Here is a 16865-nt window from a genome sequence, read left to right as displayed (position 1 = left end):
ATTGCTTATTACCTATACTGCAGCCAGCCACCAGGGGGTGATGGAGATGTTTAGCTTCCCTTTTAGGGACACACCACTCTTTGTTTTAAAGGCCACACTATGAATTTTCTGTTTGCGTTACAGAAATAACTGCTTCACTGTTTAATAGCAGACACATACAACTAATTTGTATTTCATTTTAAGCGTACTTGCTTCATAGAACTCCAAGATACAGACAGAGTTGTTAAAAATGTTACAACTGTCCCTGGTCTCCCCTATATTTTACACATATGTTCTGAGTTCATACTTTTTGCCTACACCTGAAGATGATAGAGCACTTTAACAACTATAGTTGTTTCAAACACAGGTAAGATAAAAGCTCATAAATATTTTCTGTTCACTCATTCAGTGCCTGGCGTATTTATTGTGAGTTTTATTTTTTTTTTTTGTTATTTTTTTTAATTGCTGCATGAAATCTTTCCAGATGTGAGGGTGGAAGCCGTAGTTGTTATGGAAGATGTTTCAAAGAAACACAGCGAAATAATTAATGTTCTAACAAAAATCATGAGCCTGCAAGTGACTTGTTTGTTATCAGAGCTTAGATTTACGGACTACAGGTAGCCTATCGCAGGGTGACCCTCAGAGATAAGAGTTAGATGTCCGGCCTCTGTGTCCTCTTTGGCTGTAAATATTGGGGAACATTGAACCACTCCCCCTGTTACTGAGGCCACTGCCGGCCGTAGCCGACCCATCATGGCCACGTCTCTCGTCAAAGACTTCCTGGTTACACATTTAATGCCAGAAAAATGTTACGAGAGGATTTTCGTCAACTTTCAATTTAGCGGTGAGTGTTGTCGTGGGGAAATTTTGGAGGAAGCGCGTGAAATGTTGCGGAAAATCTTTCCAGATGTGTGGGAGGTGGGAGCGGGTTGTTACGCATCTCCCACTAACTGTTCAACTCTGCAAAGGCTTTTATTTTGTAACCTAAAACTGTCATTATATGTTACATTTGAACCATTTTGGCCGTTTACAAAATACCATCTGCTATGTGCAATTGTTTTAATATTTGTCATTTGTGTCGCAGTGCCTTGTCTAAAGTTTATTCTGAACAGAATTGCCGGATTTTGGATCATCCTGGACACTTTCCTTGGTAAGACTTTTCCTCTGCATAAACCTGATAAATGTGATTTAATCACATGAGGCAGGGCATCATCACTAACAAACACATGACTAACAAAAGTGGCTCCTCTCACCAAAATGATTGATTACAATTGATTGGATCTCACTACAGAGATCACAATAATCCCATTAGGATTGAGATTTGCATGACAAACCTCACCAAAAGCTCTAGCAAGCTGCTGTAGTAGTCTGACAAAATCAGGCTTGTGAAGATGTTATAAGACCACTGCAATAACATCTGTGTTGAAGTACACACATTTCAATACATCCATGGGAATAACTCCAAAGTAGGCCTCCAATTAGGTAAAGAATTCACGTTTATATGGATATTAAAGGTCCCATATTATGCACATTTTCAGGTTCACATTTGTATTCTGGGTTTCTACTATAACATGTTTGCATGCTTCAATGATCAAGAATTGCTTTATTTTTCCCATACTGTTTGCCTGAATGTACCTGTGTTTACTCTGTGTATGAAATGCTCCGTTTTAGTGCCTGTCTCTTTAAGCCCCCTCCCAAAAAAGCCCAGCAAGGTCCTAGGCACCCAGGAATTTAGCTCAGCCATGCTTCCAATTTTTCCCAGGGCCACTCATGGTACTGCAGAAAAATGTCCCTGCTGCCCAAAAAGTATTTTGCCCAAAGACCACCATTGTAAAAGAAACATCCTTGAGTGGAAAAAATAAATTTAAAAATCTGTGATGTCGTCTCATTGCAAAGTCTATGAGATGAGCCAAGCAGGAGCTCATGGGCAGAGCCAGCGGGAGAGACACTACTGTGCATATATAGTGGGCCACATATTGTGGAAGTAAACCCGGGAGCTAAAAACATTCTTTGGTGTATGTGCCAGGCGAGCAACTCCATTGGAATCACGAGGCGCAATCTTGGGGTCCAGACTTTATAGTTGTTACTATTATTCATAGATTTTGTCCATGTTTACTTCCTGTCAGCTGATGTTATATACATCAATTGCAAAACAGTTAAACAGGAAATGCAAAGCCACCTATATTCCGTGTTCATATTTCATTTTGGAAATGATCCATATAGTATCGTTTTAACATCACAGCTTCAAGAAAGTCCTGATGGCTCTTTTAAAGACACAGTTTCTGACTACAGACTGTGTTCGGCGTATTGATACGTTAACAGTGTTTATACAGCACTTAACTCTGACTTTTCACAATTGGGGCTTTTAAAGATGTTTTATTCACATTATGTTTTACTCTTTATAGTGTAGGCTACTTATTAGTTGTTATCTGAAGAAATTTGTAGATTTGGTGGTTGTGACCAGTCCTCCTTGTCTGTCGTCTCCCTGCAGCGCAGCTACCTCAACTGTTGAAGATACTGTGGAGTAGAAGTGCAGAGGGCCTGAGTCTGACCTCCGCTCTGTTGCAGCTATATGCCTTCTCATGTCCTGTTGTGTATGCTGTGACCAACAACTTCCCACTCTTGTACGTACTGAACAACAACAAATATGTTCTTGGTCTACAACGTAATAATCATGCTGCACACGTCCCAGTAATTCTCGATTTGGGACATAGAAACTGGTTCTTTTTTTTGTATTAGAGCGTTCTGAAATCTTGGCACACCAGTGTCCTTAAATCCTGGAGTTCATCTGTTTTTATGATACAGAAAACCAAAGCCACCTCTAATAACATGTTCAAACATAAATTAGTTGTTTTCTCAGTTGTTTTCTCAGTTTGCTTGTGATTCATGAATGTATGACTCACCGGCTGTTTGCACAAGTCCCTGGGTGTGCACTGGTGACATATATTCAATAAATGTTTAAAAGATGAAGCCAACACACCTCAACACACGCAAGTTCTGTCACGTTTCTCAGAGTTGAGAGAATTTCTCAGTTTTGCAGCTTACATTGTGTATTTGTTATCATAGATGTGTGCTTTACATGTGTATTGCTTGAAATGTTCCACAGTGCCTGGAGTGAGAGGCTGTTGTCGTTGGTCCAGACTGCAGTGATTGTCTTCCTCATCCTGCATTATCGTGGTGAAACCCTCAAAGGTTAGCACACATGCCTGCACATTTTTCAAATTCTAAATAATGTACATACTCCTCCCGTCTTTGAGCCCCGAGCCCATTCATTTCTTGTGAGTATAAATCCTTAAAAACATTTACAATGCACCACTTACAAGTGAGGATTTGGTACCAGCCATAACAGCCATGTTTTCATGAAATTGCTTGCTATATTAACTGCCAAATAATCTTCTGGTGCATGTCAGCAATGTCATTAAATTTAGAAAGCATTAAATGTCTGGGGTTTGGGCTAATAATGGACTTTATTCAGTGTTGTTACCAATTTTTATCACATGGCAGATTTGTTTTGGAGAGGATGAGACTTCCATATATAATTTAGCTCATTTGGTTCAAATTAAAAGGCTTTGCAAGTCACAAAAACTGTGTGTGGTAATATAATAAAAGTTCATGTTGTAGTGGAGGGTGTACTCATCTCTTTTTCTGACTATTTACAGTATACTCACCTATCAGCCAAAAAACAGTACTTATAGTAGAGTAAACCCACTTCTCTTTGTTGACCTGCCTATCTATGTAGTCATACACTAAACTCTTACAGTACCACTACAACATTGGTCTGAGTATTATTGTAGCCTCTGTGTATTTTCAAAACCTTATCTTATAAGACGTGGATAATGCAGAGGTCTGAAACAGACCACTAAAAAGCTTTGGTGTTAAAAGTAATACTGAGTGTGAAGAATGATCTATCAGCTAATGGCAGTATTTCTGGTGACTGTCAAAACAGTGTCCTGTTTGATGTTTGGTCAGTGCTTTCCTGGAGCTCCACCTTGTGGTGTTACCACTCCACTTATTAACTTCTCACAGGGACCTTTTGTATGAACATTTATCCATTTATTAAATTTATAAGTGGAGTTTGGTGTTAAAGTTCTTGGTAACAAATATTTTCTTGTGAGGCATTTTTATCTTGTGCAGGACATATTTCCATCATGCTGTTTTTTGTGTATATGGCAGGAGTGCTGTTCTTCTTGGCATATGGAGGTGTTATGATCCTTCTGGGCTCCTACGCAGCTGCAGCAGTGGTCACAGGCATGCAGGGCTCCAGTTTGGCAGCTTTAATTGCAAGCAAGGTATCAACTCAATGGCTTCTTTATTATGTACAGCCCAATGCTGTTTTATTATGCACAGTGCATTTATTTATTTATCAGAACAGAGTGAATTTATTCGCTGTATTTGTTTCCAGGGTCTCCAGGCTGGAAATAACTACAAAAACGGCCACACAGGACAAATATCCACTCTGTCTGTGTTCCTGTCATGGGCGGGATCTCTGGGTGTTGTCTTTGTGTCTCTACAGGTGAGGAATTACACACAAACATAAACGTAGTTGCACAATTTCATGTTTACACTACACTAATTAGTGATGTGTCTGCTGCAAATGAGTCGGCTGTATGAGTCAGCTCCTTTAAGGGAATGATGGGAGATTTGTGATTTGGACAGTTCCTTATAAATGGTACTTTAAAAACATGTGTAATCATCCTAGTTGCAGATGATAACACTGGCATTGTACATTCATGCAAACCATAAATATGTTAAATTTGCATGTTTCATACCTGTCTGTGTCTCCAAAGTGACACAGGATATGAGGTGAATTTCAAACAACAAATCAAATAATAAACACAGCAGAACCTGTATCAGCAGCAACATCAGCGACCCAAAAAAAATTCACAAGTGAGTAATAAAAACAGTGTTTTGCAGCCCCATTAAAACTAGAGATGGCAAATTCAATACAAATTCAATACTTTCAAATCGTTGTCTTAAAATGTTTTGAAACGCTTCAAAACCTGTTTGCTTAACATTGGCATGTGCTAGCAGAAGTTGGCTTTGCAGTCATTACTTTGTGTTTGTGTAGAATGCTCCGTTTTTCCGAGTCAAAATGGCTACCGAATAATTGTTGTGCAAATACAATTAAACCGTCAATTATATATTTAGTTCTTGTAGGATATGATGAATTTTTCTTAGCATTATTATATGACCCAAAGAGAGTGGTCCTATGCGACAGTTAGCTGAAAGTAGTGCAATTTAATGGTTTAACTGAGAATGTGTCAAGTCAGATTCCTTGTAGTATAAATGGCCTGGACTATTAGAAATATTTGATTCTTAGTAGTTCTCATTGCACCTCTTTGTAATTATAATACACATTGATAACAAGGTAGAATAAAGAATAATATTCAGAGACATTGCATTCAAAGATTTTTATTTAGATATAATATTCGCTCCACATTGTTTTGCCTCAGCCAGCTTCTCTTTTTCTCTACTCCCATGCCTTAGACGTAGGTCTCTGAATCCTCCATATATACTACATACCCTACTCTATATATCAATGATAACAATAATAATAATATATTATTACAATCAGTATGTCTTTCTATCTATTTGATATTTCTAACAACTGTGGCACAAGCCTTATAAATCTCTCTCAACTTAGTCAGCACAACATAACACCTCAAACTCCAGCGTTTCCCGCAGTTTTTTAAAACACATTTCCCAGTTTGACATGATCACATGATGTTTCGAAAACCTTCTCGAACTATGCTACCTGAAGAAACCAGAAGTGATTAAACATTTCGATACAGTTCAATATTCCGTGCCGGAAATTACCATCGCTACTTAAAACCTATAACATTTTTTTGGGCACTAAACATGAGAGATTTCCTGATAAGTGGTTGATTTCTTACTGAGACATTGGCAGTTTTCCACCACAGATTGTGACCCAAAAACCGAGTATTTTAAGCCAAAACATGATATTTTCCAAAAAAGTGTTTTTTTGTGCCTGGACCTCATCACACATTAACCACAGCATTATTGAACATTACTTTTTTAGCGCTAAGTTTCACCGAACAAATTTCATATATCTGTGGTTTTGCAGAAACTAACAATGCCAGCATTTTTTCTCTAATGATTGGGTTGGTGTAATGGTTTTTTTTTTTTTTTTTTTACATAATTCAAGGTTTTTATACTAAACATAAAGTAAAATATTGGCATACTTGAAATGATGTTATGTTATATAATTATGGTATAACTGCATTGAATGATTTAAGTGATACACGTGTACATACACTAATCATAAGTCAAAACATTGCTAATTTGGCTGAATTATAAATGCCATAAAGGTATTAAGGGAAGAGTAATTTGGGAGTCATGATTGCCAATCTGTCATTGTTGTCTTGACTAACTGCTTAAAACTTTTCATCTGCAGGACACAGGAAGCTCATCTGCCACGCTGTCACACACAGTGTCGGCTGGTCTCAGCTGTGTACTTCTAGCCCAGGTCCTCTACTACAGAAGCTCCACTAAAGAGAAGAGTGATTAGAGGTGAGGAGAACAGTGACAAACGAACACTCATGTCAAATTTGAATCCTTCCAATTATTCAGGAAAATCTGGGTATCTGTTCTAGATGTTGGCATATCAAGAACTGAGATACCGAGCAAAAATAGTGGTAAATCTTGACAATGTGTTTTTGTATAGATATTCCTGTGTGCGACACCAAGATCTCCTTTAAAAGAAGTGTCTGTGTAAATGAAAACTTTCATTGTGACGCTATGTAATCATTTTATACATTTACAATATTATATGTGTAGTTAGTTCCCTCTGTATAATAATAATAATAATAATAAAATTATTATTATTATAAGTGGTGGTTGTAGTAGTATTAGTAGTAGAAGTAGTGGTAGTACAGTACTCTGAAATGAAACACAGCTTCTAGTGGCATCTGCAGGTGACTGTCAGAATAAAAGACTTTGTTTTTTTGTGAATTTAAAGTCTCCTGCTGCTTCAGGCTTTGGTTCACGAAATCTTTCAGTCAGAAAAGTACAAACAGACCAACCATCCTTATCTCGGGTAACAATAACCTTCAAAGTAAAACATTTAATAAAGAATCTGCATTCATTACCAGGCTAAATTAATTTCTATATAGTAATTACTGATTTAATTATTTATCATAGATTTTTACCAATGTTGTCATATGAAACTGTTTTTAGAATATACAAATGCCTTTATTTTATTGATATAACACCCCTTTCATAAGTAATTAGAGCAAAGCATTTCAAACTTTGCCAAATTTCATGCTTAGCTGATTAAACATAGGAACTTCACTTGAGCATTTGTAAATATTTCTGCACATTGATGAGTTGTTGGGTACACATTCCAAATTTAGTGTAGATTGTATCATGAAGTATCAGTGAAACTAGAGGCTGTCTACAAGAAGTTTCCACAGATTTATCATGAAATCATGAAAACATCATAGAAAATTGTGTCTTTCAAAAAAATCAATAAAGCATCATAAAAACATAAAAACATCATAGTCTGGTATGTCATTTTGAAAATCATAATAAATAAATATATAATATGTGGTTCAAAAGATCAAAAAACTTCACAGTATAGTATGTGATTTAAAAAACCACGAGAACATCATATTGTAGTGTCATTCAAAAAATCATGGAAATGGCATAATATAGTATAGCTTTTTAAAATAATCAAAAAATTTAGTATGTTGTTCAAGAATTTATGTGAAAATAATATCACAAAAACATCATGAAAACGTCAGTAAAGTATGTCATTCAAAAACTCAGGAAAACATAAAATAATGTGATAAAATGTCATTAAAATATTATTTTTATATATATATAATGTCAAAATATGACATGTCCAAAAAACAGCTGAGAACCACATAAAATAGTATGTTGAGACACTTCATAGTATAGAATGTTGCAAAAAAGGACCAAAAACACTATAATATAGCATGTCTAAAAATGACCGAAAATGCCATGCTATTGTATTGCGAAAAATGTAAAAATATGACGTGTCCAAAAAACAACTAAACCACATACATCCACATAAAATAGCATGCTAAGTCACGCCATAGCATAGGATGTTGCAAGAACATCCCAAGAAAACCACAATATATCATGTCAAAAAAATGACATATACCGTATGCATATATATAAAATGCCACTATAGTACGGCAAAAAATGTCAAAATATGACATTTCCAAAAAACTGCTGAAAACCACATCAAACCATATAAGATAGCATGCTGAGACACGCCATAGCATAGAATGTTGCAAAAATTGCCAAATACACCATAAAATAGCATGTCAGAAAAAAAGAGAGACAAAGCCATACTTAAGTATGATGAAAAATGGCAAAATATGACTTGGCCAAAAAACAGCTGAAAATCACATAAAATAGCCTGCTGAGACACGCAATAGCGTAGAATGGTGCAAAAACAGCCCAAAACTGTGATGCCCCTGGGACACTTAACAGTTCTGTTTTGTCTTCATGTGCTTTTTGTTTCAGGATCATTTCCCCTGCTCCGCGTTTACCACCTCGTTTCACCACCGATTCACCTCACCTTCCACAAGTGTATTAAAGTCTGGCCCTTTCCAAGATGGGTCTCTGTCTCCCTCCTGGAAGGCTGACTATTGACTATTCATGTTCTCCAACATGATTTTGTTTGGATTGTTTGTAGCCTTTCGTTTCCTGATGGTTTGAGTTAGCACCCAACACACTTCATACACCAAACACTCACACCTCACCACTAACTACTAACCTACATCTTGGGGTGCTTTTGTTGTGTCATCTTTAATAAAATTATTGTTAATTAAATGATTAAAGTGTGGTCCTCCCTTCTATGTTATGCTCTTGAATAAGCTGGGCATGACATGTCCAAAAAACATCTGAAAATCACATGAAATAGCATGTCCAAAAAAACGACCAAAAGTGCCATACTATAGTATGTGGAAAAATGTCAAAATATGACATGTCCAAAAAAAGCAGAAAACCAGATAAAAACACATAAAATAGCATCCCAAGACTCGGCATAGCATAGGATGTTGCAAAAAACGGCCAAAAACAACATTAAAAGCATGTTGAAAAAAAAACTAAAATGCCATACTATAGTATGGCAAAAAATCTCAAGATATCACATGTTCAAATAACAGCTGAAAACAACATAAAACCACATAAAATAGCATCCAGAGACACGCCATAGCATAGCATGCTGAAAACAGAGCCAAAACAGGCCAAAAAGTCCTAATATAGCATGTTGAAAAAAATGGCCAAAAATCGTTTACTATACTGCGGAAAATGTCCCAAAAATGGCTGAAAACCACTTAATATAACTCATAGAGAAGTGCCATTGCATAGCATGTTGAAAAATATGTCACAAAAGGCCAAAGAAAATCATAATATAGCATGTTGAAAAAATGGCCAAAAATCATATACTATGGTAGAATTATCAAATTTTGACATGTCCCAAAAACTGCTGAAAACGGCATTAAACCACTTTAAATAGCCTTCCAAGACACACCATAGAATAGAAAGTTGCAAAAGGGGCCAAAAACACCATAATTTGGCATGTTCAAAAAATGACCGAAAATGCAAGGCAAAAATGTCAAAAAATGACATGTCCAAAAAACTGCTGAAAACCACATTAAACTACTTCAAATGACTTTCTAAGACACGCCATACCATAGAAAGTTGCAAATAGGGCCAAAAACGAGACAAAATGTTGAAAAAATGACCGAAAATGCAAGGCTATAGTATGGCAAAAATGTCAAAAAATGACATGTCCAAAAAACTGCTGAAAACCACATTAAACGACTTTAAATAGCGTTTCTAAACACGCCATAGAATAGAAAGTTGCAAAAAGGGCCTAAAACACCATAATTTCACATGTTGAAAAAATGACCGAAAATGCAAGGCTATAGTATGGCAAAAATGTCAAAAAATGACATGTCCCAAAAACTGCTGAAAACCACATTAAACGATTTTAAATAGTCTTCCAAGACACGCCATAGCATTGAAAGACGCAAAAAGGGCTAAAAACACCATAATTTCGCATGTTCAAAAAATGACCGAAACATGCAAGGCTATAGTATGGCAAAAATGTCAAAAAATGACATGTCCCAAAAACTGCTGAAAATGACATTAAACGGCTTTAAATAGACTTCCAAGACACGCCATAGAATAGAAAGTTGCAAAAAGGGCCAAAAACACCATAATTTGGCATGTTGAAAAAATGGCCAAAAATGCAAGGCTATAGTATGGCAAAAATGTCAAAAAATGACATGTCCCAAAAACTGCTAAAAACGACATGAAATGACTTTAAATAGCTTTCCAAGACACGCCATAGTATTGAATGACGCAAAAAGGGCCAAAAACACCATAATTTGGCGTGTTCAAAAAATGACCGAAAAAGGCAAGGCTATAGTATGGCAAAAATTTCAAAAATGACATGTCCCAAAAACTGCTAAAAAACACATTAAACTACTGTAAATTGCATTCCAAGTCACGCCATAGAATAGAAAGACGCAAAAAGGGCTGAAAACACCATAATTTGGCATGTTCAAAAAATGACCGAAAATGCAAGCCTATAGTATGGCAAAAATGTCAAAAAATGACATGTCCAAAAAACTGCTGAAAACGTCATTAAACTACTTTAAATAGCGTTTCTAAACACATCATAGAATAGAAAGTTGCAAAAAGGGCCAAAAACACCATAATTTCACATGTTGAAAAAATGACCGAAAATGCAAGGCTATTGTATGGCAAAAATGTCAAAAAATGACATGTCCCAAAAACTGCTGAAAATGACATTGAATGACTTTAAATAGCGTTTCTAAACACGCCATAGAATAGAAAGTTGCAAAAAGGGCCAAAAACACCATAATTTGACATGTTGAAAAAATGGCCGAAAATGCAAGGCTATAGTATGGCAAAAATGTCAAAAAATGACATGTCCCAAAAACTGCTGAAAATGACATTGAATGACTTTAAATAGCGTTTCTAAACACGCCATAGAATAGAAAGTTGCAAAAAGGGCCAAAAACACCATAATTTGACATGTTGAAAAAATGGCCGAAAATGCAAGGCTATAGTATGGCAAAAATGTCAAAAAATGACATGTCCCAAAAACTGCTGAAAATGACATTGAATGACTTTAAATAGCGTTTCTAAACACGCCATAGAATAGAAAGTTGCAAAAAGGGCCAAAAACACCATAATTTCACATGTTGAAAAAATGGCCGAAAATGCAAGGCTATTGTATGGCAAAAATGTCAAAAAAGGACATGTCCCAAAAACTGCTGAAAATGACATTAAATGACTTTAAATAACGTTTCTAAACACGCCATACCATAGAAAGTTGCAAAAAGGGCCAAAAACACCATAATTTGGCATGTTGAAAAAATGACCGAAAATGCAAGGCTATAGTATGGCAAAAATGTCAAAAAATGACATGTCCCAAAAACTGCTGAAAATGACATTGAATGACTTTAAATAGCGTTTCTAAACACGCCATAGAATAGAAAGTTGCAAAAAGGGCCAAAAACACCATAATTTGGCATGTTGAAAAAATGACCGAAAATGCAAGGCTATAGTATGGCAAAAATGTCAAAAAATGACATGTCCCAAAAACTGCTGAAAATGACATTAAATGACTTTGAATAGCGTTTCTAAACACGCCATAGAATAGAAAGTTGCAAAAAGGGCCAAAAACACCATAATTTGGCATGTTGAAAAAATGACCGAAAAATGCAAGGCTATAGTATGGCAAAAATGTCAAAAAATGACATGTCCCAAAAACTGCTGAAAACGTCATTAAACTACTTTAAATAGCGTTTCTAAAAACGCCATAGAATAGAAAGTTGCAAAAAGGGCCAAAAACACCATAATTTGACATGTTGAAAAAATGGCCGAAAATGCAAGGCTATAGTATGGCAAAAATGTCAAAAAAATGACATGTCCCAAAAACTACTGAAAACGTCGTTAAACTACTTTAAATAGCGTTTCTAAACACGCCATAGAATAGAAAGTTGCAAAAAGGGCCAAAAACACCATAATTTTGCATGTTGAAAAAATGACCGAAAAATGCAAGGCTATAGTATGGCAAAAATGTCAAAAAATGACATGTCCCAAAAACTGCTAAAAACCACATTAAACTACTTTAAATAGCCTTCCAAGACATGCTATAGAATAGAAAGTTGCAAAAAGGGCCAAAAACACCATAATTTGGCATGTTGAAAAAATGACCAAAAATGCAAGGCTATAGTATGGCAAAAATGTCAAAAAATGACATGTCCCAAAAACTGCTAAAAACGACATGAAATGACTTTGAATAGCCTTCCAAGAAACGCCATAGCATTGAAAGATGCAAAAAGGGCCAAAAACACCATAATTTGACATGTTGAAAAAATGACCGAAAAATGCAAGGCTATAGTATGGCAAAAATGTCAAAAAATGACATGTCCCAAAAACTGCTGAAAACCACATTAAACGACTTTAAATAGCGTTTCTAAACACGCCATAGAATAGAAAGTTGCAAAAAGGGCCAAAAACACCATAATTTGACATGTTGAAAAAATGGCCGAAAATGCAAGGCTATAGTATGGCAAAAATGTCAAAAAATGACATGTCCCAAAAACTGCAAAAAAACACATTAAACTACTTTAAATTGCCTTCCAAGTCACGCCATAGAATAGAAAGTTGCAAAAAGGGCCAAAAACACCATAATTTGGCATGTTGAAAAAATCACCAAGAATGCAAGGCTATGGTATGGCAAAAATGTCAAAAAATGACATGTCCCAAAAACTGCTAAAAACGACATGAAATGACTTTGCATAGCCTTCCAAGAAACGCCATAGCATTGAAAGTTGCAAAAAGGGCCAAAAACACCATAATTTTGCATGTTGAAAAAATGACCGAAAAATGCAAGGCTATAGTATGGCAAAATGTCAAAAATGACATGTCCCAAAAACTGCTAAAAACCACATTAAACTACTTTAAATAGCCTTTCAAGACATGCTATAGAATAGAAAGTTGCAAAAAGGGCCAAAAACACCATAATTTGGCATGTTGAAAAAATGACCAAAAATGCAAGGCTATAGTATGGCAAAAATGTCAAAAAATGACATGTCCCAAAAACTGCTAAAAACGACATGAAATGACTTTGAATAGCCTTCCAAGAAACGCCATAGCATTGAAAGATGCAAAAAGGGCCAAAAACACCATAATTTGACATGTTGAAAAAATGACCGAAAAATGCAAGGCTATAGTATGGCAAAAATGTCAAAAAATGACATGTCCCAAAAACTGCTGAAAACCACATTAAACGACTTTAAATAGCGTTTCTAAACACGCCATAGAATAGAAAGTTGCAAAAAGGGCCAAAAACACCATAATTTGACATGTTGAAAAAATGGCCGAAAATGCAAGGCTATAGTATGGCAAAAATGTCAAAAAATGACATGTCCCAAAAACTGCAAAAAAACACATTAAACTACTTTAAATTGCCTTCCAAGTCACGCCATAGAATAGAAAGTTGCAAAAAGGGCCAAAAACACCATAATTTGGCATGTTGAAAAAATCACCAAGAATGCAAGGCTATGGTATGGCAAAAATGTCAAAAAATGACATGTCCCAAAAACTGCTAAAAACGACATGAAATGACTTTGCATAGCCTTCCAAGAAACGCCATAGCATTGAAAGTTGCAAAAAGGGCCAAAAACACCATAATTTTGCATGTTGAAAAAATGACCGAAAAATGCAAGGCTATAGTATGGCAAAAATGTCAAAAAATGACATGTCCCAAAAACTGCTAAAAACCACATTAAACTACTTTAAATAGCCTTCCAAGACATGCTATAGAATAGAAAGTTGCAAAAAGGGCCAAAAACACCATAATTTGGCATGTTGAAAAAATGACCAAAAATGCAAGGCTATAGTATGGCAAAAATGTCAAAAATGACATGTCCCAAAAACTGCTAAAACGACATGAAATGACTTTGAATAGCCTTCCAAGAAACGCCATAGCATTGAAAGATGCAAAAAGGGCCAAAAACACCATAATTTTGCATGTTGAAAAAATCACCAAAAATGCAAGGCTATAGTATGGTAAAAATGTCAAGAAATGACATGTCCCAAAAACTGCTAAAAACGACATGAAATGACTTTGAATAGCCTTCCAAGAAACGCCATAGCATTGAAAGATGCAAAAAGGGCCAAAAACACCATAATTTGACATGTTGAAAAAATGACCGAAAAATGCAAGGCTATAGTATGGCAAAAATGTCAAAAAAATGACATGTCCCAAAAACTGCTGAAAACGTCGTTAAACTACTTTAAATAGCGTTTCTAAACACGCCATAGAATAGAAAGTTGCAAAAAGGGCCAAAAACACCATAATTTTGCATGTTGAAAAAATGACCGAAAAATGCAAGGCTATAGTATGGCAAAAATGTCAAAAAATGACATGTCCCAAAAACTGCTAAAAACCACATTAAACTACTTTAAATAGCCTTCCAAGACATGCTATAGAATAGAAAGTTGCAAAAGGGGCCAAAAACACCATAATTTGGCATGTTGAAAAATGACCAAAATGCAAGGCTATAGTATGGCAAAAATGGCAAAAAATGACATGTCCCAAAAACTGCTAAAAACGACATGAAATGACTTTGAATAGCCTTCCAAGAAACGCCATAGCATTGAAAGATGCAAAAAGGGCCAAAAACACCATAATTTGACATGTTGAAAAAATGACCGAAAAATGCAAGGCTATAGTATGGCAAAAATGTCAAAAAATGACATGTCCCAAAAACTGCTGAAAACCACATTAAACGACTTTAAATAGCGTTTCTAAACACGCCATAGAATAGAAAGTTGCAAAAAGGGCCAAAAACACCATAATTTGACATGTTGAAAAATGGCCAAAAAGACAAGGCTATAGTATGGCAAAAATGTCAAAAAATGACATGTCCCAAAAACTGCTAAAAACCACATTAAATTACTTTAAATTGCCTTCCAAGACATGCTATAGAATAGAAAGTTGCAAAAGGGGCCAAAAACACCATAATTTGGCATGTTGAAAAAATGACCAAAAATGCAAGGCTATAGTATGGCAAAAATGTCAAAAAATGACATGTCCCAAAAACTGCTAAAACGACATGAAATGACTTTGAATAGCCTTCAAGAAACGCCATAGCATTGAAAGATGCAAAAGGGCCAAAAACACCAATAATTGGCATGTTGAAAAAATGATCGAAAAATGCAAGGCTATAGTATGGCAAAAATGTCAAAAAATGACATGTCCCAAAAACTGCTGAAAACGACATGAAATGACTTTAAATAGCCTTCCAAGACACGCCATAGCGTTGAAAGATGCAAAAAGGGCCAAAAACACCATAATTTGGCATGTTGAAAAAATGACCGAAAATGCAAGGCTATAGTATGGCAAAAATGTCAAAAAATGACATGTCCCAAAAACTGCTGAAAATGACATTGAATGACTTTAAATAGCGTTTCTAAACACGCCATAGAATAGAAAGTTGCAAAAAGGGCCAAAAACACCATAATTTGACATGTTGAAAAAATGGCCGAAAATGCAAGGCTATAGTATGGCAAAAATGTCAAAAAATGACATGTCCCAAAAACTGCAAAAAAACACATTAAACTACTTTAAATTGCCTTCCAAGTCACGCCATAGAATAGAAAGTTGCAAAAAGGGCCAAAAACACCATAATTTTGCATGTTGAAAAAATCACCAAAAATGCAAGGCTATAGTATGGTAAAAATGTCAAAAAATGACATGTCCCAAAAACTGCTAAAAACGACATGAAATGACTTTGAATAGCCTTCCAAGAAACGCTATAGCATTGAAAGATGCAAAAAGGGCCAAAAACACCATAATTTGGCATGTTGAAAAAATGACCGAAAATGCAAGGCTATAGTATGGCAAAAATGTCAAAAAATGACATGTCCCAAAAACTGCTAAAAACCACATTAAATTACTTTAAATAGCCTTCCAAGACATGCTATAGAATAGAAAGTTGCAAAAGGGGCCAAAAACACCATAATTTGGCATGTTGAAAAAATGACCAAAAATGCAAGGCTATAGTATGGCAAAAATGTCAAAAAATGACATGTCCCAAAAACTGCTAAAAACGACATGAAATGACTTTGAATAGCCTTCCAAGAAACGCCATAGCATTGAAAGATGCAAAAAGGGCCAAAAACACCATAATTTGGCATGTTGAAAAAATGATCGAAAAATGCAAGGCTATAGTATGGCAAAAATGTCAAAAAATGACATGTCCCAAAAACTGCTGAAAACGACATGAAATGACTTTAAATAGCCTTCCAAGACACGCCATAGCGTTGAAAGATGCAAAAAGGGCCAAAAACACCATAATTTGGCATGTTGAAAAAATGACCGAAAATGCAAGGCTATAGTATGGCAAAAATGTCAAAAAATGACATGTCCCAAAAACTGCTGAAAATGACATTGAATGACTTTAAATAGCGTTTCTAAACACGCCATAGAATAGAAAGTTTCAAAACGGGCCAAAAACACCATAATTTGACATGTTGAAAAAATGGCCGAAAATGCAAGGCTATAGTATGGCAAAAATGTCAAAAAATGACATGTCCCAAAAACTGCAAAAAAACACATTAAACTACTTTAAATTGCCTTCCAAGTCACGCCATAGAATAGAAAGTTGCAAAAAGGGCCAAAAACACCATAATTTGGCATGTTGAAAAAATCACCAAAAATGCAAGGCTATAGTATGGTAAAAATGTCAAAAAATGACATGTCCCAAAAACTGCTAAAAACGACATGAAATGACTTTGAATAGCCTTCCAAGAAACGCTATAGCATTGAAAGATGCAAAAAG

At 35.5% G+C, this 16865-nt stretch overlaps 1 protein-coding gene across 1 annotated transcript; it reads left to right on the top strand.

The window, feature by feature from the left end:
* Positions 1 to 664: 664 nt before the first annotated feature.
* On the top strand, positions 665 to 8802 carry LOC121952962 (mannose-P-dolichol utilization defect 1 protein-like). The gene is made up of 8 exons (XM_088088643.1): positions 665 to 823; positions 1064 to 1129; positions 2471 to 2603; positions 3086 to 3171; positions 4153 to 4268; positions 4382 to 4492; positions 6395 to 6510; positions 8494 to 8802. The coding sequence occupies exons 1-7, from the start codon at positions 733 to 735 to the stop codon at positions 6506 to 6508; spliced, it is 717 nt and encodes a 238-aa protein (XP_087944769.1). The 5' UTR covers positions 665 to 732; the 3' UTR covers positions 6509 to 6510; positions 8494 to 8802.
* Positions 8803 to 16865: the final 8063 nt, after the last annotated feature.

Source organism: Plectropomus leopardus, chromosome 15, assembly GCF_026936395.1.
Source record: "Plectropomus leopardus strain MGB_pleo_1.0 chromosome 15, ASM2693639v1, whole genome shotgun sequence".
In the NCBI taxonomy this organism is placed as follows: Eukaryota; Metazoa; Chordata; class Actinopteri; order Perciformes; family Serranidae; genus Plectropomus; species Plectropomus leopardus.
The sequence above is the reverse complement of the archived record's forward strand: the minus strand, read 5'-3'. Positions and strand labels throughout refer to the sequence as shown.